General features: G+C 46.0%; 1 protein-coding gene across 1 annotated transcript in view; it reads right to left on the bottom strand.

Moving 5' to 3' along the window:
- Nelf-E (negative elongation factor E) overlaps positions 1-24,847 on the bottom strand; it is a 93,137-nt gene that overhangs the window by 28,630 nt on the left and 39,660 nt on the right. Inside the window, exon 4 of the mRNA XM_045738433.2 lies at positions 12,063-12,265. Coding sequence (XP_045594389.1) covers positions 12,063-12,265 — 203 coding nt within the window. The remainder of the gene's footprint in view (positions 1-12,062; positions 12,266-24,847) is intronic.

Raw genomic sequence — 24,847 nt, 5'->3', positions numbered from 1 at the left:
CGGATATGAGAATAAGGAGCAGCAGTGGTGCAAGGACTGTACCTTGAGGTACAGAGCATTTAACTGCGCTCGGACTTTATTTTACTTGATTGACTTACTCTGTGTTCTGTTCGACAGAAAATTGAGTATCCAGCGTCCTACTTTACCAGTTATACCCACTGACCTCATTTTATGTGCAATTACTCCATGGTCACATTTGTTGAATGCCTTTGCAAAGTTTGTGTATACAACATCTGCATTCTGTTTTTCTTCTACTGCTTCAGTGATTTTGTCATAATGGTCAAGTAGCTGCGAGAGGTAGGATCTTCCTGCTCTAAATCCATGTTGGCCTGGATTGTGGAGGTCATTGGTTTCCATGAATCTAGTGACCCGACTCCTGATCACTCTCATATACTTTTATTATGTGGGACATTAGTGCAACTGGTCTATAATTCTTTGCCAATGCTTTGCTACCTCCCTTGTGTAGAGGGGCTATGTCTGCTGCTTTCAGCGCATCTAATATCTCCCCCGTGTCGAAGCTCTTCCTCCACACTATACTTAGTGCCTGTGCTACTGGCACTTTGCATTTCTTTAAAAATATTGAATTCCATGAGTCTGGACCTGGGGCTGAGTGCATTGGCATATTATCAATTTCTCTTTCAAAATCTGCTATGCTCGTGTTGATATCAGTTATATTTACAGGTGTTTGGATATCGCTCAAAGAAATTGTCCGAATCTTCCACTTTCATGCTGTGTATCGGAGTGTTAAACATGTCCTCATATTGCTTTTTTAGGATTTCACTAATTTCTTTGTCATCCTCAGTGTATGATCCTTCACTAATACGAACAATTCCAATACTGGCAGTGGTTTTTGCTTTTGATTTGGCATATGTGAAGAAATATTTTGGGTTCTTCTTTATTTCTTGAATTGCTTTCTGTTCTAGCTGCCTTTCTTCAGTCTGATAGGAATGCTTCAGTTTCTGTTCAATTTCTTCAATCTCCCTGTTTAAATTCTTCTTTGTATGGAGAGTTGTGTCTGCTTAAGGATTTCCGCTAATTTCTTCCTTCTTTTGTAATGTCATCTGCGTTCTCTTTCTACATTTGACCTCTTTCTAGCTTTCCTCAAAGGAACATGTATCAGACTTCATATGCTTCAGAAGTCAGTTTTTCTATTCCTTGTGTAGGATTTTTATTTCTTAGAACATTTTCCCATTGAATGTTTGTAAGTTCCCTGTTTATTTTCTCCCAGTCTATCTTTTTATTATTAAAATTGAATTTATTGAATAACCCTTCTTGCTTGTTGTTTCTCTTGGGCCTACTACCATTATTAATGTTAGTTTCCACTTCAATGAGCTTGTGGTCCGAGTACATAGTGACTGAGACAGTAATGTCTGATTAGTTCATCATTGTTCGTGAATATCAGGTCCAGTGTGTTTTCGTTCCTAGTTGGTTCTGTAATCTGCTGACTGAGCAAGAATTTGTCACAGAATCTCAGTAGTTCTCTGACCTGTGGTTGGTTATTTCCAGGCTGATTTCCTGCTATAATGTTATTGTTTACTAGTCTCCATTTTAAACTGGGTAGATTGAAGTCTCCAAGGAAGATAGTATCTGGTACTGGGTTTGCTAGGTTATCAAGAATATTCTCTATTTTCTGGATCTGTTCAGTGAATTCCTCAATTGTTGCATCTAGCAGTTTGTATATTAAAATAATAAGTAGATTAATATTTTCTACCTTGATTCCAAGTACCTCTACCACCTGATTGGATGAGTTCAGGAGCTCTGTGCATGCCAGCTCCTCTTTAACCCTTAAAATGGTGCATGGCTATATACCATTTGACACCCACAGGCGCATACAAAAAAATATATATATTTTTTACTTCCTAACCTGTTAATTTGTGTTCGCTGATAATGGGAAAAATAAAAAAAAAATCATAAGTGGCATATATTGCCCGCTATAGGGCGGGGTTGTCTGGCAAAAAACAGGTGCTGACTCAGCGTGCGTCCCAGACGGTCTGTTGCTTGCCAGCTATCAGGCAGGAGCTGCCACAAAGATAATTACCTAATTATTTCAATGTCTCTGATTGATTTTTCATAGTTCTTTTGCTGTAATATTATTCAATAGTGTGTAGTGTGATATATTTATATAATAAAATGAGTGAATCATCGCTGTACTCAAAAATATGGTTACCTTGAGGTTACCTTGAGGTGCTTCCGGGGCTTAGCGTCCCCGCGGCCTGGTCGTCGACCAGGCCTCCTGGCTGGTGGACTGATCAACCACGCTGTTGGACGCGGCTGCTCGCAGCCTGACGTATGAGTCACAGCCTGGTTGATCAGGTATCCTTTGGAGGTGCTTATCCAGTTCTCTCGAACACTGTGAGGGGATTGCCAGTTTTGTCCCTTATTGTTATTCAATATTGAGACATTGAAATAATTAGGTAATTAGTAATGGTGTGCATATTGTTGATTCAATTATGTTCATCAAACAGTGAACAAATACTGTGTCGGTTATTACACTATATAAACAGGTTATATATAAGTATCTGCATGTTTTGTTCACCATAACGAACCAGTAAGTTGGCATGGTGAGTGGCAGTGGGCACAGTGGCAGCCCACCACTGGCTGCTACTTCCTCCCTCCCTGAAGTCATCTGACTCACCCACATTCTCCTCCCACAATTATGTTTTTGCTTTTATTCGCTATATACAAGTATCTACATTTGTGTTCACCATAACGAACCACTAAGTTGGTATGCTGAGTGGCAGTGGCAGCCCGCCACTGGCTGCCACTCCCTCCCTCACCTCACCTGACTTGCCACCATCTTCTTGAGGTTATCTTGAGATGATTTCGGGGCTTTTTAGTGTCCCCGCGGCCCGGTCCTCGACCAGGCCTCCACCCCCAGGAAGCAGCCCGTGACAGCTGACTAACACCCAAGTACCTATTTTACTGCTAGGTAACAGGGGCATAGGGTGAAAGAAACTCTGCCAGCGCCTGGGATCGAACCCAGGACCACAGGATCACAAGTCCAGCGTGCTGTCCGCTCGGCCGACCAGCTCCATACTGTTTTTGCTTTTATATACAGACGTTATATATAAGTATTTACATGTTTTGTTCACCATAACTGTACATCTAAGCTTGTATGGCGAGTAAAGGCACAAAGAAGTAGCTACACACAGTCAGCTGATGGCTGCTGCCCTCAAGGCCAGACGCACTAATATTTCTCCTCCAACAATACTGTTTGTGGTGTTATTATGCTATATATACACATTATATATAAATATCTACCTGTTTTATTCACCATACTTGCACAAGTAAACTGGTGTGGTGCCCAAAGATCATCGTGGTCACCGGTAAACAACATGATAAGTCGTGCAGACGATGCCACCGCCCTCACCAAAATGGCAGCTCCCAACCTACTCCTCTTGCTGTTTATACCCTCTACACACATGTTATATATAAGTATCTACATTTGTGTTCACCATAGCAAACCACTATGCTGGTATGGTGAGTGTAGTCAATAAAAGGTGGCCACACACAGTCAGAAGACAACGCCACTACCCTGCTTCCCACAGCATTACTCCTCCCTCCATGGAGCACAGCGCTAAATATCACCACAATCCTGCTATCATCAAAACCCTGGTCAGTTTTATCACAGTCAGGGGGCTTCTGTAATAATATCATCGCTACATAATAGCATGAACAAGTATATTATGGCATTTTTAGGCGATGCTGTGGTCACAAGCTGAACAGCAGTGCTGTGAGCTCATGCTGCATGCGTCAGGCTTGGTAGCTCACTCAATACTGAGGCTCCTAATACCCGGGAATTTGACCCACGATTTAAAAAAAAAAATGGCATCTGTTTACAAGAGCCCTGATGAAGGTGTGATGAACTCCATGTATCCACAGGCGGTTTAAATCTTGCGTAGTACTCCAAAGCATCATATGATGTGATGCGCAATTTACCGCAAGTCGGTCAAAGCATCATATGATGCGATGCGCAATTTAAGGGTTAATATACAGACCTACTCCTCCACTTGACCTAATTACTCTCACATATGTATAGATTACAATTTGGAATCCATGTGGTCTTTGGTGTGGGTTTCTGTAAATGCACCAAATATCGAGTTCGATTTTATTAGAAGGCCATTTATGAACTTAACCTTATTTCTTGATTTTGATTTTAAGCCTTGTATGTTTGCAAATATGAATGATTTCCCACATTGCATGTCACTTCTGGTGGGCTTTGGTAGCTCTCCCCCCTCTCTACCCAGGTCCAGGGTGTGTTGTTTTGGAAGTGGTTCATCCAGTTTTGGTAGTAGGATGGGTGTTGTGTAATTACCTAAGTAATTACCTAAGTGTAGTTACAGGATGAGAGCTACACTCGTGGTGTCCCGTGTTCCCAGCACTCTGTCATATAACGCTTTGAAACTACTGACGGTCTTGGCCTCCACCACCTTCTCAATTAACTTGTTCCAACCGTCTACCACTATTTGCGAAGGTGAATTTTCTTATATTTCTTCGGCATCTGTGTTTAGCTAGTTTAAATCTATGACCTCTTGTTCTTGAAGTTCCAGGTCTCAGGAAATCTTCCCTGTCGATTTTATCAATTCCTGTTACTATTTTGTACGTAGTGATCATATCACCTCTTTTTCTTCTGTCTTCTAGTTTTGGCATATTTAATGCTTCTAACTTCTCCTCGTAGCTCTTGCCCTTCAGTTCTGGGAGCCACTTAGTAGCATGTCTTTGCACCTTTTCCAGTTTGTTGATGAGCTTCTTAAGATATGGGCACCACACAACAGCTGCATATTCTAGCTTTGGTCTAACAAAAGTCATGAACAATTTCTTTAGTATATCACCATCCATGTATTTAAAAGCAATTCTGAAGTTAGAAAGCATAGCATAGGCTCCTTGCACAATATTCTTTATGTGGTCCTCAGGTGATAGTTTTCTATCTAGAACCGTGTACTCACCTAGTTGTGTTTGCGGGGGTTGAGCTCTGGCTCTTTGGTCCCGCCTCTCAACCGTCAATCAACAGGTGTACAGATTCCTGAGCCTATTGGGCTCTATCATATCTACACTTGAAACTGTGTATGGAGTCAGCCTCCACCGCATCACTTCCTAATGCATTCCATTTGTCAACCACTCTGACACTAAAAAAGTTCTTTCTAATATCTCTGTGGCTCATTTGGGCACTCAGTTTCCACCTGTGTCCCCTTGTGGGTGTTCCTCTTGTGTTAAATAGACTGTCTTTATCTACCCTATGAATTCCCTTCAGAATCTTGAATGTGGTGATCATGGTCCCCCCTAACTCTTCTGTCTTCCAGCGAAGTGAGGTTTAATTCCCGTAGTCTCTCCTCGTAGCTCATACCTCTCAGCTCGGGTACTAGTCTGGTGGCGAACCTTTGAACCTTTTCCAGTTTAGTCTTATGCTTGACTAGATATGGACTCCATGCTGGGGCTGCATACTCCAGGATTGGCCGGACATATGTGGTATACAAAGTTCTGAATGATTCTTTACACAAGTTTCTGAATGCCGTTCGTATGTTGACCAACCTGGCATATGCCGCTGATGTTATCCTCTTGATATGTGCTGCAGGGGAAAGGTCTGGCGTGATATCAACCCCCAAGTCTTTTTCCTTCTCTGACTCCTGAAGAATTTCCTCTCCCAGATGATACCTTGTATCTGGCCTCCTGCTCCCTACACCTATCTTCATTACATTACATTTGGTTGGGTTAAACTCTAATAACCATTTGTTCGACCATTCCTTCAGCTTGTCTAGGTCTTCTTGAAGCCTCAAACAGTCCTCTTCTGTTTTAATCCTTATAATTTTGGCATCGTCCACAAACATTGAGAGAAATGAATCGATACCCTCCGGGAGATCATTTACATATATCAGAAACAAGATAGGACCGAGTACAGAGCCCTGTGGGACTCCACTGGTGACTTCATGCCAATCGAAGGTCTCACCCCTCACCCGTAACTCTCTGCTTCCTATTGCTTAGGTACTCTCTTATCCACTGGAGCACCTTACCAGCGACACCTGCCTGTCTCTCCAGCTTATGTACCAGCCTCTTATGCGGTACTGTGTCAAAGGCTTTCCGACAATCCAAGAAAATGCAGTCCGCCCAGCCCTCTCTTTCTTGCTTAATCTTTGTCACCTGATCGTAGAATTCTATCAAGCCTGTAAGGCAAGATTTACCCTCCCTGAACCCATGTTGGCGATTTGTCATGAAGTCCCTCCTCTCCAGATGTGTTACCAGGTTTTTTCTCACGATCTTCTCCATCACCTTGCATGGTATACAAGTCAAGGACACTGGCCTGTAGTTCAGTGCCTCTTGCCTGTCGCCCTTTTTGTATATTGGGACCACATTCGCTGTCTTCCAAATTTCTGGTAGGTCTCCCGTCTCCAGTGACTTACTATACACTATGGAGAGTGGCAAGCAAAGTGCCTCTGCACACTCTTTCAGTATCCATGGTGAGATCCCATCTGGACCAACAGCCTTCCTAACATCCAGATCCAGCAGGTGTCTCTTGACCTCCTCTCTCGTAATTTCGAACTCTTCCAAGGCCGCCTGGTTTACCTCCCTTTCTCCTAGCACAGTGACCTCACCTTGTTCTATTGCAAAGACCTCCTGGAACCTCTTGTTGAGTTCTTCACACACACCTCTGTCATTTTCTGTATACCTGTCCTCGCCTGTTCGAAGTTTCAATACCTGTTCTTTCATTGTTGTTTTCCTTCTGATGTGACTGTGGAGTAGCTTTGGTTCGGTCTTGGCTTTGTTTGCTATATCATTTTCAAAACTTTTCTCTGCTTCTCTTCTCACCCTGACGTACTCATTCCTGGTTCTCTGGTATCTCTCTCTGCTTTCTGGTGTTCTGTTATTCCGGAAGTTCCTCCACGCCCTTTTGTTCAGTTTCTTCACTTCCATACATGCCCTATTATACCATGGATTCTTCTGTTGCTTCTCGGATTTTTCCCTTTGGGCCGGGATGAACCTGTTTACTGCCTCCTGACACTTTTGGGTAACATATTCCATCATACCCTGTACAGACTTATCTCTGAGGTCTGTGTCCCAAGGTATTTCACTTAGGAAACTTCTCATCTGTTCATAATTCCCCTTTCGGTATGCCAGCCTTTTGATTCCTAGTTCTTTTTTGGGGGAGATAAGCCCTAGCTCTACCAGGTACTCAAAGTTCAATACACTGTGGTCACTCATTCCCAAGGGCGCTTCCATCTTAACTTCCCTTATATCCCACTCATTTAGGGTAAATATCAAATCAAGCATTGCTGGTTCATCTTCTCCTCTCATTCTTGTTGGTTCTTTGATGTGCTGGCTTAGAAAGTTTCTTGTTGCCACGTCCAGCAGCTTAGCTCTCCATGTTTCTGGTCCGCCATGCGGGTCTCTGTTCTTCCAATTTATCTTCCCATGGTTGAAGTCTCCCATAATTAGTAGTCCAGATCCATTCCTACTAGCAACAGAAGCTGCTCTTTCTATTATGTTAATGGTGGCCATGTTGTTTCTATCATATTCCTGTCTAGGTCTTTTGTCATTTGGTGGTGGATTATATATGACTACGACTATAATTTTTTTCCCTCCATTTGTTACGGTACCTGCTATGTAGTCACTGAAACCTTCAAAGTCCTGAATATCCATCTCCTCAAAATCCCAGCCTTTCCTTACCAGCAGAGCTACACTACCCCCACCTCTTCCTTCCCTCTCTTTCCTCATAACATAATACTCCTGTGGGAACACTGCGTTTGTTATTGTTTTCGTGAGCTTTGTTTCTGTGAGGGCTATTATGTCTGGGTTTTCCTCTATTACCCATTCTCCAAGCTCATTTGCTTTATTTGTAATTCCATCTATGTTAGTGTACATTGCTTTGAGGCTCACTTTCTTCTGTCCCTTCTCAAATTGCCTCCTTGGTGAGTGTTCTGCTGGTGGGGGAGGCTGTTCTATGGGTGTGAGGACCTGTGAGGTGGATAACAGGGTCTCAGAGGATACTGGGATGAGGGGCGGGGGATCCAGTGAAGGGGGAGGGACAGGGAGGGTATGGGGTGAAAGGGGAGGGAGGACGGGAAGGAAAGGGGGGGAAGTGAGGACTCGGTAGGAGGGGAGGGGTAGAAGGGTGGGGATTGGGTGTGGGGGAGGGAGATTTTGCTGAACATTCAGCAAAATCAGTGGAGGCAGGGAGGGTTTGGGGTAGGGGGTTTTCTATGCAAAGGAGGGTGGCGGGGTTGTCCTCCCTTCTGGTGTTACTGGGTAGCTGGTTGTGGGTTCCCCCCTCGCCTCTAGGGGTGTTGTGTTGGGAGCTGTGACTTCCTGGTTTTCCCCTCTCGCCCTGCGCCTCTTCCTTGCTTTTGAGTGTGGTGTAGTACCTGTGTGCTTGTTGATAATTTGTATTCCAGTCTTGTGGGGTAATGTCCCTTTCCCTCTGTAATCCTGTAGTGGTTCCATCTGACTGTTCCTCTCTCTTATATTTTCTACTCTGTTTCTGCCTTCCTCTAAAAAAAATTCCAGTAGTGTCATATTGATCTTTCCATCTATAATGCTGTGTACCTCTCACGTGGAATTCCGGACACTGAAGATTGTAGCATTTTTTGTCCCTAATTGAAAATTGACATAATTTAGGGTGGAAGTATCTACACCCCGTTCCAAAACGGCATGTACCCCTCGCCAACATGTTCCTGCATTTTTGAGGATGCAGAAAATTGCATTTTGCTCCTAATTTTCCATATTTGCATATTCCATGAGCGTAGAATTAACAAATATTTTCAGTTTTTACGTTATTCAAGGTATTTATACCTGTGCCTGTCTTGTCTACATCTTTATTGGAGCCATCTCCGTCTTTCGTCCCAGTTCCTTCATTTATGCACTCTGTCTCACTGTTGCTCTCATTGTTTATATTACCTGGCTCTGCAATATTGCTGTTGTTTTGTTCCACAATACCCTCTTCCTCCACACTACTGCTGCGGTTCTCTTAACTACCTGTTCCTGAGCTTTGGTCTTTATCCAGCGTTTTCTTTTCTCAGTCCACATATATCAATGGTAGCTTTTCTGTGAATGATAATCTCTGTGACTTGGGAATGTTTTTCATCAGTTTAGTTATATTCTCTCACATTAACCTGTCATCTTTGCAAACCCAGTAAATTCCTTGCCTGTTTGTGCATCCTGGAGATAATTCTGCACAGCCCAGGTGAAATCTTATGTTACAGATGCAACACTTGACAACTACAGTACATCTTCCCAATACTTCCGAACACTTGCCACACATCTCCATTGTCTGATGTATTGTATTTGTGCTTCACTGTATGGACCACTTGTTGATTTCAGTAATTTTACTCTTTATAATATCATATGTATATATTTATAATATTACAGTATATGTATACCGTATATTTGTAATATTATGTATGTTATTTTGTTCAAATTTTATGGCAAGTACTTAGCATAGGGTAGTGAAGATGGTCCCCGGTGCGGTATAGTTGACCCTTTTTGTCCCAAACACACACAAACATGGTAGAAATCCATCATATCACAGTTTACGTATTTATTCAGCATCAATGATCATTTACCTTGCGGTGCCTAATTTCCTTCAAGTACTAATAGTTACTCGATTTGTTGCACCTATACTTTTTTGGTGGGTTTTTCTTGATTTTGGGTTGATCTTTCTTCCAAGCTATCCCTCTTAGAGCAAAGCCAGATTCTAGCTCTGCTTCCATTAGGCAAGGATAGGTCTTGGATGTATGCCTATTTTTATTTTTGCAGGCAAAAAGTTCCAGACCCCAGAGTTTGAAGAGTGAAATTGTAAGATTTGTGGCATATGGCTTCCGGCTCTCAGGAAGTACAGTATAATCTCTCCTTCTCTCCAGCACTCCTAACCTCTACCAGCATCATATTAATTTTGTATTAGCAAGGTTGGCTTCAGCACAGCCAGTTTCTAGCATCTCTTGCATTTTGACAAGGGCAGGGATCGAGCAAGCTGTCAGTATACACTTGCTACCCACAGTGTAGGCAATGTAGATTTCCCCCTCCCCTCCATTTAGCATCATGTTTAATTGGATTAGCAGGGATCACCTTCAGCCACAGCCAGTTTCTAGTATCATGTCTGTTTTGATGGGGGAAAGTGCCGGCAAACTGTCGGTATTCACATCCCGCATGTTGTCTGTGTATAATCCTGATGGGTGGGCCCCATCATCTGGGTAAGGGCCCCACTACATTGCTCTGCCCAGCGCCTACAATGTTGTTAAGATGGCCCTGAGCAAAATAGTTAATTTTGGGGGCAGCTGCATGCAGTGACATTAGATTCTGTTGCCATTGGATGATAGCATTTATCAACCCCAGGTGCCTGTTTTGAAGGTCAGAGGGCCTGGTAAAAAATTTTACCATTTGGAAATGTGTATGACTTTCATGCCACATGTCTGTTTTATTAGTGTTGTCCATTATCACTTGGGACAGCCAAATGGATGTCTCTATAAATCTATCACTCTCAGCTAAGGGAACTGCAACTTCTGTATACTATGTACATAAAACATTCCAAAAGTACAGAACTAAAATTGTGCACATTAGGCCTATATATTAGGCTTGCATCCTTCTCCAATTTTCTTAACTCTAGCTTCCCTCTATGAATCTCTCCCTGTATATACTGAATAACCAAGGGGATATCACACAGTCCTGACCTACTACTGCATTATGTTAAACTATTCACTCATTATATCATTAACATACACATCTACTACTGCCTATATAGAAACTTTCACTGCATTAAACATTTCTGCTAAATCCATACATGTTCACCACTCTCTAGTGTCTTACTTCTATTATTATATGCTTTTTCCAGGTGCAAAAATGCTATGTGCAGGCGATGAGTAACAATAACGTGGCTGAACTATGTTGACCAGACCACACACTAGAAAGTGAAGGGACTGACGACGTTTCGGTCCGTCCTGGACCATTCTCAAGTCAATTGCCCATTCTCACAATCGGCTTAAGAATGGTCCAGTATGGACCGAAACGTCGTCGTCCCTTCACTTTCTAGTGTGTGGTCTGGTCACCATGTACGCCATATTCTTTCCATTACGAGTCCATTCTACAAGCTTTGTCTTGGTGTGTACTCACCTAATTGTGCTTGCGGGGGTTGAGCTTTGTCTCTTTGGTCCCAGCCTCTCAACTGTCAATCAACTGGTGTACAGATACCTGAGCCTACTGGGCTCTATCATATCTACATTTGAAACTGTGTATGGAGTCAGCCTCCACCACATCACTTCCTAGTGCATTCCATTTATTAACTACTCTGACACTGAAAAATTCTTTCTAACGTCTCTGTGGCTCATCTGGGTACTAAGTTTCCACCTGTGTCCCCTTGTTCATGTCCCACCCGTGCTGAAGTTTGTCTTTGTCCACCCTATCAATTCCCCTGAGAATTTTGTAGAGTGGTTATCATGTCTCCCCATACTCTTAATGTTTTTCAGGGACGTGAGGTTCAGCTCCTTTAGCCTTTCCTCGTAGCTCGTACCTCTCAGTTCCGGGACGAGCCTGGTCGCATACCGCTGAATCTTCTCTAACGTACGTATGTGCGTACGTGTGATCTACACCCCCTCTTTTTCAGGACAGGAATTTTCTGTTCATTTCCAATCCTCTGACCCAGTGCCACTATTCCATGCCTTCTAGCAAATTCTTCACTCAATTTTCCCTCTTCTACACAACATTTAATAATTACTACATAAACCTCATCAACGTCTGCAGCTTTTCCACATTTCCTCATTTACTCACCTCTTCCATAGGTACACCAGCAGCCATACAATCTCGCACTCTTCTCAAGCCATCAAATCCAAACATGTTCACATGAGCACCTATGTCATCACTTCTACCCATTTGACTTTCTAAGTATTCTCTCAACCTACTTCCAATTTCCTCCATACAACAATTTAAATGTAAATTTTCCTTGTATGTTCTGGTTTATATATATACAATTTTTTAAGTTATGTGATTCTGTAAGAACATTTCAAAGTGACCAAAAAATCAATACCCTCCTATAAACACAATATATTTTGAAATCTTTAAAACTGCAAAACAAGGATACATACTTTTTTTCAATTTCCATGTTGACATTAACAATATTTCCAAAAGTTGAAAAAGCTTTCTTCAGCACTTCTTCTGATATATTGTATCCGAAGACGTATATAGTATGCCCTTGTCGAGGTTTGCCATCTGCTCCCCTTCCATCACGGGTAAACTCTCCGCGCTCCTCGCGATCTCGAGCAGTCACAAAGCTCTCATACAGGTTTTGCTGCAATATAAGAAATGAAATTCATCTACACAAAATACTTATGTGGTACCATTTTTGGTTTGAAAGATCATTAATACAGAAATTAGACACTTTACATCATATACAACGATTCAAAAAATGTGCACAAATTTTGTTTTACTGCCAATATATACTAAATATTATGACGACATTAAAGATGAGCAATTATGAATCAGGTCCAACTACTGGAATATATGACAGCGTATGTGAACATGACCACATTACAGTACTGGTTAGAGAACAGTGTAAGTTAGAATAGCAACCACCATTTAAAATTAACGGAAAACATAATGTGGAACCCGTTAGTTCATTTAATACAGCAATAAATATATGTTACACAAATTGCATACTGGAACTGCACTCATAGGATACTATCAAGGCATTTATATGGAAATTGTCTTGATCAGTGTGTGTACAAGCTCTATAAAGTAAGTGCTAGAGCAAATGTCAAACACATCAGCTCAACAATATAATGATAGTGTCAACACTTTTACTAACAAATTCAGTGACGGCTCAAATAAGGTCTCATCTGCATTATAGCAATCTATGGGGAAAACAAGTAGACAAACTGTCCAAATATCTTCCTCTTGCACATTCTCTTATGAGACTGGATACCATCTGGTCACAATCACTGGATCAGCAGTGGCACTATAACAGTATCTTAAATTATTTCTGGCCAGTTACAGCAAGAGGTGCATAGTTAGTGCAAGTGGTATGAGTTGTCCAACTGCCTAGAGCAGGCACACTTACAGGAGCAGCAAGAGTTGTCAACGGGTAGTTAGCACACATTATGGAAATTGTCCGCTGCTGATACCTTTGACTATCCTTGTCGGTGGTCTGGTAACAATGGTCCAAGGAAGACAATGGCACTCTCCTCTTTCAGGGTGCATCAACTTCAGTCATGGAGGATAAAATCTTGTTCTTTTACAGAACTGAGCATGTTGCTCCAGCTAATCAGGGAAGACTTGGCACCAACATCCTACGCCACCAAATACAGTACTAGCTATGTGACTCTCAATATACTCACCTATTTGTGCTTGTGGGGGTTGAGCTTTGGCTCTTTGGTCCCGCCTCTCAACTGTCAATCAACTGGTGTACAGATTCCTGAGCCTACTGGGCTCTATCTTTTCTACATTTAAAACTGTGTATGTAGTCAGCCTCCACCACATCACTGCCTAGTGCATTCCATCCGTTAACTACTCTGACACTGGAAAAAGTTCCTTCTTACGTCCCTGTGGCTCATGTGGGTACTCAGTTTCCACCTGTGTCCCCTTGTTCGCGTCCCACCAGTGTTGAATAATTTATCCTTGTTTACCCGGTCGATTCCTCTGAGAATTTTGTAGGTTGTGATAATGCTCCCCTTACTCTTCTGTCTTCCAGTGTCATAAGGTGCATTTCCCGCAGCCTTTCCTCGTAACTCATGCCTCTTAGTTCTGGGACTAATCTAGTGGCATACCTATGGACATTTTCCAGCTTCGTCTTGTGCTTGACAAGGTACGGGCTCCATGCTGGGGCCGCATACTCCAGGATTGGTCTTACATATGTCGTGTACAAGATTCTGAATGATTCCTTACACAGGCTCCTGAACGCCGTTCTGATGTTAGCCAGCCTCGCATATGCCGCAGACGTTATTCTTTTTATGTGGGCTTCAGGAGACAGGTTTGGTGTGATATCAACTAGATCTTTCTCTCTGTCCATTTCATTAAGTACTTCATCTCCTATTCTGTATCCTATGTCTGGCCTCCTGTTTCCACTGCCTAGTTTCATTACTTTGTATTTACTCGGGTTGAACTTTAACTGCCATTTGTTGGACCATTCACTCAGTCTGTCTAGGTCATCTTGTAGCCTCCTACTATCGTCCTCAGTTTCAATCCTCCTCATAATTTTTGCATCATCAGCAAACATTGAGAGAAACGATTCTATACCCTGTGGGAGATCATTTACATATATCAGAAACAGTATAGGTCCAAGGACTGACCCCTGCGGGACTCCACTCATAACGTCTCGCCAATCTGAGACCTCACCCCTCACACTGACTTTGTCTCCTGTTGCTTAAGTACCATGAGACAACGAGTCAGTGTGAGGGGTGAGGTCTCAGATTGGAGTCATGCAGTGTATGCGTGACTCAGTGACTATGTCACTCTCCTACTAGCTACACGACTCTCAGTGAGGTGTCCTCACAGCTTTTGGGAGACATACACTACTACTTCTAATTACGGACATTCCTGCCAATTAAAAGGGCTCGATTCTCCTTAGTTTAGGCACCTTGTGTATACACAAAACACCAGAGCCCCTTCCAAGGTCAGGGGTGGGGTGGGGGTGATATGGGGTGATCTCTGGTCAGTAATTCGTCCCTCAGACATACCCCCAATTGGTATAGTTAAAGCCCTGGGTATCTACATATAACAAATTATAAATTCTTATGCTATAATCACGCGTCCCATGGATCAGAACACGATTCTTATACTAAAGAGGAGACAGAGTGCTGGAAGTATTGTCTTAAGCCTCAAGCCATGAATGGTAAAATGAATGGCTATGTACATTGTTTGGATATGCTATCTTGCCCTCTTGTGTGAGTGAAGTGACAGACGTCAATTCACCTTCTCACATGACATCCCCACACTGCCAATGTTCCATTATGCATATACTGTACACACAAGAGGGAGGAATGCAAGGAGGGGTCCAGTAAGAGGAGAACAGAAAGCCCATTGGGTGGAGGGAAAATGGGAGCCCAAGGGAGCCATTGGGTAGACGGAAAAAGGTGCCCAAGGGACCCAGTGGGTGGAAAGAAAAAAAGGCCCAAGAGGGATCCAGTAGGTGGAGGGAAATAAGGAGCTCAAGAGACCTAGTGGATTGAGGGGAAAAAAGGGGCACAAGGGACCCAATGGGTGCAGGGAAACAAGGAGCTCAAGGGATCCAGTGGGTGGAGGGAAAAGGGGGCACAAGGGAGCCAGTGTGAGGGCAAAAAAACCAACGTTGAATGTAATGAAATGCCATTTTCTGTGGGGAGCCCCTACGGCTCCCTGGAGCTTATCGGGCTAATGTATGTTATATTAGACCGGGACATTAGCTAAGGAGTTCAGACCTACCAGGGACCAGCGCCAGAACCTGGCCCCTTCAGAGAGGTTTCAGGGAGCAATGGCACTGGAAAACCTTCCTGTGATTGGGGTTTTCCTTATCTGCCATCGACCGGGGTCAGGCACCCAGAAAGGTAGGCATGACAAAACAAACCCCACATGGTAAAAAACTAAAACAAAAAAACGAACAGAGAGGTAGAAACTCCCTACAATCCCAAGGAAACAAGCAAACAAGCAAACATCACACTTTACTGCCGCGCCGATCATTCGTGCAGCCCTCCCCGCCCCGAGAGGGGGAGGGGGAGCCCTAGACCTACCGCGCCGGCTGCCAAGTTTCAGTTCGGAAGCTAAGCTTCAACGAACGCGAAAAAAATGCCGAACGGTGGGAGGGAGGGTTGCCAGGAAGCCTCCGGGGCTCACCCAGAAAATGGCGTTTCATTACATTCAACGCTGGTTTTCTGTGAGGAGCTCCTACGGCTCCCTGGAGCTTCATACCCAAAGAAAAGGAAAAGAAAGGGCTAACCCGGGAGGCGACTGCCACAAACTCCGCAATGCGAAGCCGAGACAACAGGCTGCAACCTGCGACCCAAGGCAACAAGAACGCACAGGAGCAGACGCGCATAAAGAACGGGCGGCCAAGAACCTGTGCGACCCTCAATTCCCTGCGCCCGAAATGAGCCCTAGACGTCACCAACATAGCAGCAAAAGCTGCAAACGTCCAAACAACACGGGTGCAAAGACAGACTGCAGGCTGGAAGACTGAAAAACTCTGCGGACGACCTGGGAGACCCAAGCCCTGAAACAGGGAACGAGGGGAACCGGATCAAACCAAAGCGCATCCCCAGACACGGTACGCAGGTAACGGCAAAAAGCGCAACCGGCCAACACAGGATGCACCCCGGCCAAACCAATCAAGCATCAATAACCCAAGAACCCCTCCGGAAACCAGCCGTCTCGACCGTTGCCAGGACGGAGAAAGGCTGCACACGTACAAATCTACCACCAGTACCAAAGAGCAGAAACCTGAACCGAAGGGGCTACCACAAACTGAGGAGAAGATAAGAAGGCACCCTGATCAAGGACCAGGATGGCGCAGGCGACGCATGAGCAGGCTGGAGGTGAAACAAAACACGAGAAAGCGTACGAAACAGGGCAGATGTGACGTCTACCCCGAACGCAAGCCGGAGCGGCTCCGCCAGCGCCGCACAAAACGAGGCAACAGTAAGAAACACCAGGAACGTCATACTGTCGCCAAGATGAAGCACGCAGGTGGGAAACCGTCAACAAGGCCACCTGAACACCACAGAGATGGTGATACCTGCGTCAAAATACCAGACGTGAAGTGCCGAGGAGAAAGCCGAACCAGTCACGTACAGGACCGATCCAACCTGCCGAAAGAGGCGGAGCCGCGGGAAAACGCCCCGGATTCAGACACCTATCAAGCAGTGTCTGAAAAGAAAGCTGGGCCGGCCACCAAGGAACCATATGGACTGCTCTCGAGGGAACAGGCTGCAACCGAGCCAGAACCCAAAGCAACAGCTGGACCGGGAGAAGAGGAACAGGTACCCCCACCTCGACCAGTCCTGCCGAAAAGCATCCAACGTGAACGCCTCGCAGGTGGATAAGGGCACCACATAAAATGGGTGACGCCTAGACCACCCCGACTCAAAGATGTCCATGGCCAGGAGTCCATATGTCCGGCAGAGCCAATGAAACGAGTCGGCGACGACTGGCCAATCCGCAAACAGAGGAATGAACCAAGACAGCTGTCCGCCAGGACGCAGGACACACCCCGGACATGAACCTCACAGTTAGCCAAACCCCGAGAATCCAGCAAACGAGCCACTCTAAGGAAACAACCCCAAAGGTCAACACCTAAAAGAAACCCTGTTGTTCCGGCAAGAACTGCCAGAGAACAGTCCGAATGGAGCTGAATGGTAGAGCACCGAGTGACCCAAACTCTCCGTAGCGCAAACCAGACAGTCACGAACTCCCGAACAGTGCTGTGAGCCCGACAGACGGACAGACTCCACCATCCCTGGCCGACCTGGTGAGCACTGGTCACAAAGCCCCAGCCGAGAGATGACCCGTCCGTAAACACATCGAGCGAAGGCTTGGGGAGGTGCCAAGGCACGGAACCCCGAAAACCCCAGAGGAAGCTGGTGACAGCACCAACACAAGATCCCCGGAGGAACGAACCTAACGATTGCAAGAGGAGGAAGGGGAGTCTCCGAAGGAACCAAACAGACGCCGAAGTCAAACCCGACCCCGCGGGCAGACCAGCACGTCGAAGTTCAGACTCCCGCACAACCGCTCGAGCAACCCGGGACCCCCTCATGAACAGCCGAAGGCGGGACCACAGCCGCAGTAACACTTCTGGAGGGAAAGACAAGGAGTGGCCCAATAGCCCTAAACAAGGCCCAGGTCCGAACCCGGGACAGAAACAAATGGAAAGGCCTCCAGTTCGCCAGGAAACCAAACCCGGCGATCTGGAAAGAACCACACCCCTGGCGAGCAGACAAGCGGACAGACTGGGAGCCCACACCAGCCAGTCGTCGAGGTAGGCCAGACACTGAATCTCAAGCAGACTCAGACAGGGCACCAAGATCCAGTAAAGATACAAAAATACACCAAATGCCAATAATTGACCTGGAGGTCCACGGCCACCATCCAGGCACCCGGCCCCAACAGAAGCCGGACAGGAGACAACAGTCCTCCGAGGAGAGCATAGAAACCAGGGCAAAGACTGAAGAAGTCCAGAAGAACCGCAGATTCGAAAGGCCCATGTCTGCAAAGAGCAGACAGGAACCCCAGAAGGATGAGGCAGATCGACCACGCCCAACGCACCCACCAAGATGACATGATGAAGCGCAGGGGAAGAAGCCCACCCCGCCAGCTCTGAACCCCCCATAGGGGTGAAGCCGTCCACCGCCACCAGTAGAGGCTGGAAGACAACCAAAAGCACCCACCAACAGCGGGACCATACGAGAGTCAACAGAGCAAGCTGCTCCCCCAGCGCCCTATCAACAGAGAAGGTCACAGAGCCCCTTCCGAAAGAAAAAGTACACATACACATATATACATATCATGTATATACACATACATATACACATACACATAAGGTATGTTACACACATGTGTAACATGTGTGTAACATGTTACACACTGGGGGCTACGAGGCCCCCAGGCTACGAGGGGGCCTCGTAGCCTGGTGGATAGCGCGCAGGACTCGTAATTCTGTGGCGCGGGTTCGATTCCCACACGAGGCAGAAACAAATGGGCAAAGTTTCTTTCACCCTAAGTGCCCCTGTTACCTAGCAGTAAATAGGTACCTGGGAGTTAGTCAGCTGTCACGGGCTGCTTCCTGGGGTGTGTGCGTGTGGTGTGGAAAAAAAAAAAAAAAGTAGTTAGTAAACAGTTGATTGACAGTTGAAAGGCGGGCCGAAAGAGCAAAGCTCAACCCCCGCAAAACACAACTAGTAAACACACATGTGTGTATACACCTATACATGTGCACACACACACAGTGTACACATGTACATGCGTACACACATACATATGGATCTGGATGTTAGAAAGGCAGTTGGTCCAGACGGGATCTCACCATGGGTACTGAATGAGTGTGCAGAGGCACTTTGCTTGCCACTCTCCATAGTGTATAGTAAGTCACTGGAGACGGGAGACCTACCAGAAATATGGAAGACGGCGAATGTGGTCCCAATATACAAAAAGGGCGACAGGCAAGAGGCACTGAACTACAGGCCAGTGTCCTTGACTTGTATACCATGCAAGGTGACAGAGAAGATCGTGAGAAAAAACCTGGTAACACATCTGGAGAGAAGGGACTTCATGACAAATCGCCAACATGGGTTCAGGGAGGGTAAATCTTGCCTGACTGGCTTAACACTTTCGCGCTTTAGATTAGAGATAACTCGTCGCTGTTTTTTCTTACGATTCCGCATAACAGCCTACTTTTCTCGTCAATCGAAAAAATATTTCTATAAATTCCATTTTTTAACCGAAATGGATGGGGATACTTTTGTTTTGTAGAGAATTTATTTGCGAATTTTTTGGTACCAGAATGAATATTATATCACATAAACTTCTATGAGTAAAAAAAAAAAATACACAAAGTATGTTTGGGGTGTGGCGAGCGTTTGGCAGTGGGTTCCCTTTAGCCGTTGATATATCCAACACGTGGGAAATATTTGTATGTGTTATGTATATGTCTGTGTAGGGAATTTTACTGCGATCACTGTCATACAAATTATAAAATGTTTCAACAAGTATAAACATGACAAACATCAAACGAACGAAAACAATGCGTTCGTTTCTGCCACGAACGCATACTGAGCGACGTGGTTCTATATTTGGCGCTTCTCTTACACATGCTTTGTACAAATGTTATACAGTTCATCTTATAGAAAATTTTATTGCGAACACATTGGTATAAAAAAGAAATACGTACATAGAAAAGTAGGGTCAGGAAACGTATAAACTTTCCAAGCATGATTTCCCCCCTGTGTTTTCGCCAGTGCGCTCGCGGCTAACTACTCTCCACTTCACACACTCTTGCGGGTGGGCAATTACCTATATTAAACATTCATATGCATATGTCCGTGTAGAGAATTTTATTGCGATTCCAATGATACCAAAATTAGCGATGTAGGACAACTGTAGGCTTCGCAACCATTAAGAGTGGAAACATTTTGTTGCTGTTTGGCGCTCTCGGCAAGTGATCTGCATAGTTTTTTATTTGGTGTTGATACTCCTTATGCTTGGGCGGCATTTTATAGGTATGCTCTTATAGACAATTTCATTGCGAACACAGTGATACCAAATTTAAATACGTGCGCCTTCAATTATTGTCAGGACAGTCAAAAGAGTGTACACTTTTTCGGTCTTACTGCGTAGGCGCGCGAAGTGCCGAAAGCATCTGGGGTATTGTTTTTTTTTGAGCGCCGAGAGCGCGAAAGTGTTAATAGAATTCTACGACCAGGTGACAAAGATTAAGCAAGAAAGAGAGGGCTGGGCGGACTGCATTTTCTTGGATTGTTGGAAAGCCTTTGACACAGTACAGTGTACTGCATAAGAGGCTGGTACATAAGCTGGAGAGACAGGCAGGTGTAGCTGGTAAGGTGCTCCAGTGGATAAGGGAGTACCTAAGCAATAGGAAGCAGAGAGTTATGGTGAGGGGTGAGAGCCTACGATTGGCGTGAAGTCACCAGTGGAGTCCCTCAGGGCTCTGTACTCGGTCCTATCTTGTTTCTGATATATGTAAATGATCTCCCGGAGGGTATCGATTCATTTCTCTCAATGTTTGCGGACGATGCCAAAATTATGATAAGGATTAAAACAGAAGAGGACTGTTTGAGGATTCAAGAAGACCTAGACAAGCTGAAGGAATGGTCGAACAAATGGTTGTTAGAGTTTAACCCAACCAAATGTAATGTAATGAAGATAGGTGTAGGGAGCAGGAGGCCAGATACAAGGTATCATCTGGGAGAGGAAATTCTTCAGGAGTCCGAGAAAGAAAAAGACTTGGGGGTTGATATCTAGCCAAACCTGTCTCCTACAGCACATATCAAGAGGATAACATCAGCGGCATATGCCAGGCTGGCCATCATACGAACGGCATTCAGAAACTTGTGTAAAGAGTCATTCAGAACTTTGTATACCACATTTGTCAGGCCAATCCTGGAGTATACAGCCCCAGCATGGAGTCCATATCTAGTCAAGCATAAGACTAAACTGGAAAAAGTTCAAAGGTTCGCCACCAGACTAGTACCCGAGCTGAGAGGTATGAGCTACGAGGAGAGACTATGGGAATTAAACCTCACTTCGCTGGAAGACAGAAGAGTTAGGGGGGACATGATCACCACGTTTAAGATTCTGAAGGGAATTGATAGGGTAGATAAAGACAGGATATTTAACACAAGGGGTGGGCACACGTACAAGGGGACACAGGTGGAAACTGAGTGCCCAAATGAGCCACAGAGATGTTAGAAAGAATTTTTTTTAGTGTTAGAGTGGTTGACAAATGGAATGCATTAGGAAGTGATGTGGTGGAGGCTGACTCCATACACAGTTTCAAGTGTAGATATGATAGAGCCCAATAGGCTCAGGAATCTGTACACCTGTTGATTGACGGTTGAGAGGCGGGACCAAAGAGCCATAGCTCAACCCCTGCAAACAACACTAGGTGAGTACACACTCTTGAAAAGAAAATTACAAGCCACCGACCAGTGGGCAGAGCACACACCAGCCAGGCAAAGAAGGCACAAAACTGCATCAAAAGGCCCACCTCGACAACAAAACCTCAAAGTCCCAGCACGACCACAACACGTGCCAAGACCCAAAAAGATCAGTCTGCAAGCCAGGAAAACCCCAGAACTCCAGAAAGCAGAATCGGGTCACACACGAGGAAACAAAGCCCCCCTGAACCCACAAAGGTGGCCCAAGAGGATGAAACCTCCGGAACGAAACCAAAGAACCCAAAGGAACCCGGAATCGAACCAGGGGAAGGCCAAACCACCACATTTGGCCGGCAGAGAAACACCACAGAAAGGTAAAGCACAGCCCCAAGACAGAACCCCCTGGGAAACAGTCACCCAGACACATGTAAACAAACTGCAACGCCGCCCTGGTGGCCACGCCGGGAAACCGGCAGACGAAAATGGCCGCTAGAACAAGAGGGCTGTGACCGACACTAAAGATACGAAAACACGCCAGCAAAAGTGGGAAGCAAGCAGACTGGATGGGTGAAAAACGCCGCCCAAAAGTAGAAAACCCAGGCAGGGGCAAACCGCCCCAGAACTGCTAGCAGGCATCCCCCACAGCCCCGGGAACCAGCAACAGAGGCCCTGGGGCAGAGCCGTCCTCCAAGCCCTCCGCCCTTAAAAAAAGCAAGAGTCCATGGGGAAAGGCAGCAAGAAAGGGCCGCTGGTAAGACCCAGAAGCCTTGGCAGGAGGAACAGGCTCGAAAACCTCCGTCCCCCAACTCGAACAGGGCAGCCCCCGTAAACCGCCCGAGTCTCGGCCCCAACGAAACCCCCGCCCCGACCCCGAAACCCATAGACAGTCCGGAGCCGGGAACAGAGAGGGAAAGGGGCGAACAGCACCTAACCAAAATGGGGTGGCCTCGGGGCATCCGAGTGGGAAACCAACCTAGCATGTTGCAGCAACCTAACCTAGCTTGCAACACGGATGCCGCCTGTACTCTGAACAGTAATAACATCAGGAGAGTACTGGAGAACAAGCAGAGAATCTCTCTCGCAAGACTCCGGGTCAAGGTGTCAGTGACCCAACAGGCAGCATGATGGAGGTAAAAATGGCGACTGTCACCCGGAGACAAGAGCACAGCAACCAACGATCCCGTACAAGATGGGTTGGGACCCGGAAGACACATTCAATGGTCCCCCGAGCCCAGACAGGGCCCGTAGGCTGACTGCTACGGGAAGCCCGGGCAAGGTGTTGCTAAACCGGTTAAGAAACCCAAAAATAACAGGAGGGTAGAGGATAGCACTGAAAACCCCTGAGACGTGTACAATCACGGGGGTCTAGCAGAGGACTGCCAAACACTACCAGTGTAACTATAGCCACACTGTGCAGACCCCCACCAGGCAATTGAAAATAAAAACAAAAGAAAACCCCCGCAAAAGTACACCGTCTCCAGAGGCAACAGGAACCGGTCGCCGCTTAGGTGGCAGGCTATGCAACACCTTGACGCCCTAACCAGCACAATACCAATCCCTACCCAGGGCCAAACAAGGGCCCCAAGCCCTAGCTGGCCCCAAGGGCGAGGCAAATGCCGAGCAGCAAGAACCTCTACGGGAATGGTTCCCGAACGCCCCAGGAAGATAACCCTGTTACGCAAGGGCAGTACTCACAGGGCGCTTAGGGCAGTCAGCCACTAAGCGCATGCAGCCCCGGCACTGATGAGGTACTCCTGGCCACCGCACAACACAACACACAGCAGTGAACGCCACACAAGGCAAACACCGCCTAGGAAACTGAGGCCAGAGAAGCGTCTATCCCAGTTGACATTAGCTTACGAACTGAAGCTTGGCAGCCGGCGCGGTAGGTCCGGGGCTCCCCCCTCCCCCACTCGGGGCGGGGAGAGCTGCGCGGACGATCGGCGCAGCAGTAAAGTGTGATGTTTGCTTGTTTGCTTGTTTCCTTGGGATTGTAGGGAGTTTCTACCTCTCTGTTCGGTTTTTTGTTTCAGTTTTTTTACCTTGTGGGGTCTGTTTTGTCATGCCTACCTTTCTGGGTGCCTGACCTCGGTCTATGGCGGATAAGGAAAACCCCAACCACAAAAAGGTTTTCCAGTGCCATTGCTCCCTGAAACCTCTCTGAAGGGGCCAGGTTCTGGCGCTGGTCCCTGGTAGGTCTGAACTCCTTAGCTAATGTCCCGGTCTAATATAACATACATTAGCCCGATAAGCTCCAGGGAGCCGTAGGGGCTCCCCACAGAAAAGGGGGTCCAGAGGTAATTACTAGTGAAAGGAGATGCTATGACACATAAGAGGGCGAGATAGCACATTCAAACAATGTACACAGCCATTCATTTTACCATTTATGGCTTGAGGTTTAAGACAAAAGAATTACTAGCACATGAAATTAATTACCCCTCATGAGCAGTGGGGTGAGGGGGTAGTGATATTAAGGAAGAGGCAGCTGCTGGGAAAGGGGAAGCAGGGATTAACTCTGCATGGGATGTGGTAGGGAACAAAGCTACAGGCACCAATTTATGAAGAGGGAGTGTCAGTATCATAACCAATGAGGGTTTGATGATGGTGCTGGCAAAGTCAACACATACTTGTATTCGGGGGAATATGTGTCAATAGATTATTGGCACTGCTGTGTGGGATACCATACTTAATATGTCCAAGTATCACCCAGTCTTCCCATGACAGACTTACTATTAATATTTATAAAAAAAACCAGCGTTGAATGTAATGAAACGCCATTTTCTGGGTGAGTCCCGGAGGCTCCCCGGAGCTATCCCAGGCTGATATGCTAATGTCAGACTTTGGCATCAGTCATGTGTATGGAGTTCCTAGGCCTACCGGGGACCATGGCCAGAACCGGGCCCCCTCAGAGAGGCAAGGGAAGCAATGGCCTATAGAAGCCCCCGTGTGGTTGGAAGCATTCTATGTCTGCCATCGACCGGAACAGGCACCCAGAAAGGTAAGCGCCTCAAAACAAACCTCTATCCTGGTTAAAATTGCTACCAAAAGCCGAACTAGTGGATAGAACTCCCCAACCGAAAACAAGCAAACTAGTGTGACGGCACACACCGCCGCACCGCTGTCTACGCAGCTCCCCCCTCCCTGGGAGGGGGAAGGGGAAGCCCCAGACCCTCCGCGCTGGCTACCCACACCTCAGTTCTTGAGGCTGGATGTCAAAAATGCGAAAAACCGCCGACCGGAGGGAGGGAGGGATGCCGGGGAGCCTCCGGGACTCGCCCAGAAAATGATGTTTC

The sequence above is a fragment of the Procambarus clarkii genome, chromosome 43 (genome assembly GCF_040958095.1).
Source record: "Procambarus clarkii isolate CNS0578487 chromosome 43, FALCON_Pclarkii_2.0, whole genome shotgun sequence".
Classification (NCBI taxonomy): domain Eukaryota; kingdom Metazoa; phylum Arthropoda; class Malacostraca; order Decapoda; family Cambaridae; genus Procambarus; species Procambarus clarkii.
Note: the sequence above shows the minus strand (reverse complement) of the source record. Positions and strands in the feature narration are given on the sequence as shown.